The 3,737-nt window shown below is 40.2% G+C and overlaps 1 protein-coding gene across 1 annotated transcript; it reads right to left on the bottom strand.

Annotated features, from left to right (window-relative positions):
* Positions 1-658: 658 nt before the first annotated feature.
* Positions 659-2,922, bottom strand: LOC108916821 (unconventional myosin-XV-like; the record flags this gene model as incomplete). Its single annotated transcript, XM_018723168.2, has 7 exons — positions 659-887; positions 948-1,164; positions 1,218-1,447; positions 1,507-1,685; positions 1,742-1,954; positions 2,289-2,457; positions 2,520-2,922. Coding segments are annotated over 7 exons (1,640 nt in total), but the record flags the coding sequence as incomplete, so codon positions are not given.
* Between the last annotated feature and the right edge of the window lie 815 nt (positions 2,923-3,737).

Raw genomic sequence — 3,737 nt, 5'->3', positions numbered from 1 at the left:
AAATTTTAAAAAGTGGTAAACAGTGTATATGATGGTATTCTGTTCACAAATTCCTGGTATGGTATTAAAAATATATGGTATAGTATTAAAAAGAATCCTGGCATGATATAACAAAATCCTGGTATGATATTAAATTAATTAATTAAATTAAATTAATTAAAATAAAAAAATTAAAAAATTAATTTAATTAATTAAATTAAATACTCAACTTTATTAAATTAGTGGTATTAAATTAATGGTATTTAAAGGTATTATGTGCACAAAATCGAAAATGAGTAGATCAACTTAGAAAAAATGTTTTGTATTTCATACAAGGCTTTTTCGTTTGTTTTGATGTACACTGTGGCCTATTGACATTATGAAAGTCAAACTTTTAACGCAATGTATAAACAGTTATTCAAGTTATGTCTTTTAATTTTGCTAGTATTTTGACAAAAATACACTTTATAGTAGTTTGCAAAATCCGGTTAAATTTAGTAGTTTTAAAATATCTCATAAAGCTCCCAAAATATCCTATAAGACCTTATTACACAGTTTGTGCTAAATTATTAATATCTGAAGGGCCTTGCAAGGGAACCTTGCGGGATACACCATCTTGCAATTCGATATCCACATCCCGCCAAGTGTATACGACACAAGTGGTCCCTCAGGGACTTACCTGTATCTGTCGACGAACTGGTGGAACTTCATCCTGACAGGATACCCGGACTGCCTGATCCTGATGGTATCCAACATTCCCGCGTACCTCAATTGTTCCATAACCACGGGCATGTCGAACCTCATCGGCGCCTTGTCGTTATTGGGCTTGACACACCTGATAAACCACGGATTGCAACGAGACATCGACTCCAACAGTTGGTGCAAGCTGTCGCTGAATCTCGCGGCGACTACAAAGAAATATATCCTCGATCAACATATCCATGTGGTAATATCCATGAATTTCATACCTGTGGGTGTCCTGGGCTTCATGGTCACGAACCTGCCATTGGTGCCCCTGGGCAGGGTCCTGGTCTGGGTATGGTGCAACAGGGGCTTGGCGATGGCGCTCACCAAGGCGTTTTTACTGGAAGCTATCAGCTCTACGACGTCCGGTCTTAAGGCGTCCCTGTTCTTGTCAAGGAAACCGTCGACCGAGTACCAGACCTGACCGGCGAAATGTCGGATCTGAAAAGGAAAACTAATATAGTACATTTCTAGTGTTAAATTCTTGTACTTACTCCAAATTCTCTTCCCCCGACCCTAGGCCTGCAGTAGTTCTCGTTCAATGCGTGGTTGTAGTGGCATTTTTCTAGGAACGACGAGTCCGAGGCTTTGGGGAAGTTGCTCTCGTCGTCGAGAAGGTGGAGGATACCCACGGGCTTCTTTCCTAACAGGTGGATGACTGGGGTGTTGTCACTCCAGGTGAGTTGGGTCCATTCCAGTCTCTCTTTGGCGTATTCTTGTTGTTCTGGAAAAGAAACCAATTAATTAGTGTAAGGATCAAATACAAGGCTTCTTCTACCTTACCTAACTTGAATACATGTTTGTTAAAGTATAGTTGTAACGATTCCGACGCGAAATTGATGCAGAGCTGTTCGAAAGAGTTCTCGGTGAAGTTCTCAAAACCAAAAATGTCCAGTAGGGATATCCTCCCGGCTTCGTGAAGTCCTCCCCTTTGGACTATCGAGTTGACCCTCGTTACCAACCTGTGAATTCAATAAATAATAGATTCATAGATTCTTATATGATAAAATTGTCTTACCAATTGAACAGCGCTGAGTACAGGGCCTTGGCGAAGGCATCTCTAGCATCTAACGCTTGATCTATGCTTAACGGCGAGTGCACACGTTCAGCTCTAGCTTCTGTTATCCTTGAAGTCAAGGCCCTTTGCAGCCCAGTGGTGGATATTTGCAAAAGATGAGCTGCCCACTTGATTTCCACGTCGGAACCCACTTCCACGCCTTCCTGACCATGCCTTCGAACGTCATTAATTATTTATTTGTGAGCATGGGAAGAGGATTGAGATTCTTGTGTGTTTGTATTCGCGCATAATCAGTATTGATGAAATTCCTTCTTTAAATTTACATCTTTTACTAGACAGGGGCTCCAAATTTGGTACAGACATCGCTACTGGATTTTAAAGATCGTTTTGAAGGCTTGGTTGGATTAAAAATGACTCTAAATTTATTTAAAGCCAATAATGACACTGAACAACTACGTCTTAAAACGTAACCATAAAAAGATGAGCGGATTTTGGAAAGTGAGCTTAATTTTTATTCTGTGAATACGGAATTATGAAAAAGACAAACCTTAACTGCCTCCTGTGGAAGTAGACGTTCCCCAGGTGCAATACGGAGGCCAATATCTTTATAATAGCTTCTTGTTCAGCCTCTCCCACGCCAAGGACTTCCATTGCCCTTGTAAGGGCTCCCCAGTCAGCTCCCGAACCGGAATGACCCGGTGCACAATCACCACCTCCTAAAAGAAGCAAGCTTGATGAAGTATTCCATCATACTCCATCAAGTTTCGCCCAAACTCACCTTGGTTCAAGTAGAAATATTTATCCGGCTCCACCAGCCCGTATTTCTGCCTTTCCGTGTTATTCAATCCCCCTAGGAGCTCGTAAAACACGTGGTAGTTCCTTTCCCCCGGGGCCTGGGTGACGATTCTGGACTTTTCCAGCAAGTACTGAGTGACCTTGGCGCCTATGATGGCGCCGTTCTTGAAGTAGACCTCCAGGTACTTGCCGAATCTCGAACTGTTGTCATTCCTGGTGGTCCTCGCGTTACCGAAGGCTTCCAGCAGGGGCGCGGCTTCCAAGATTTGTTCCGTCACCAGGGCTTGGCCTCTTGGTGCCGAAGGTGCTACGGCCGCGAGGTACTGCATCACTAGTTTCGTGGATTCAGTCTTTCCGGAGCCGCTCTCGCCGCTAATAACGACAACCTGAAATTATTGTGATGGGTTAACTGATAAACACTTACCTTCCGAGGAGTTTGCCATCTTTTGAATATTTCTGAATAATTCTAACAATTAATTCTTGATTCTTAAGGCAGGTCTGACAGTTTGATTTGTGGTAAATACTTTTACGCTGTTCACGACGTTTTGCATAAAGGGGAAACTTAACAAACTTTTCCTTGGCGAGTTATACGGTCGGAGCAGTATTAGAAACTAAGGTTTACTGTTGCACAAAAGTTGTGTATTTTGTTGTAAAAAATAGTTACTTAGTGTTTCAAAAGACCACTGTGCGTTGCTGCTAAATGAAATATTTGCATAATGTGTTTTGAAAGCATGTAACTGAAACGACTGTTTTATTTTCTTTCTTTTTTTTTAATATGATTCCTTAGTAGAACTGAACAGGTGTAGAGAAATTTTTGAAATAGAATCAACATAAAACAACGATAGGAAATATTGATTCACTATTGTTCATTTTTTTGGGCACCCGGTACAGAATTTAAGGAAGTTAAATCCACCTAATGTATGTAAACAAATTCAACGCAAATTTGTATAATTACATACTTGTTAATTGTGTTATGTAACATTGACCAGCTTTTAATCCAAAAGTGTGTCTGAAAGTAATGGTAGGAATCTTTCTCTGATATACATTCTCTTTCAAGAACTGTTGTTACATCGTAATGTAGTAAAACGTATTAGAAAATAGAGAAAAATGGGTAATTTCGAAGAAATTGACTTTCTAATGTGATATACAGGTGACGTAGGTAATAAAAAAATATGTCAAAAATGTTCTTTGATGATGAGGC

This window comes from Anoplophora glabripennis, unplaced genomic scaffold (assembly GCF_000390285.2).
Source record: "Anoplophora glabripennis isolate ALB-LARVAE unplaced genomic scaffold, Agla_2.0 scaffold6716, whole genome shotgun sequence".
NCBI lineage: Eukaryota > Metazoa > Arthropoda > Insecta > Coleoptera > Cerambycidae > Anoplophora > Anoplophora glabripennis.
This window is presented reverse-complemented; position numbering and strand designations above follow the sequence as displayed.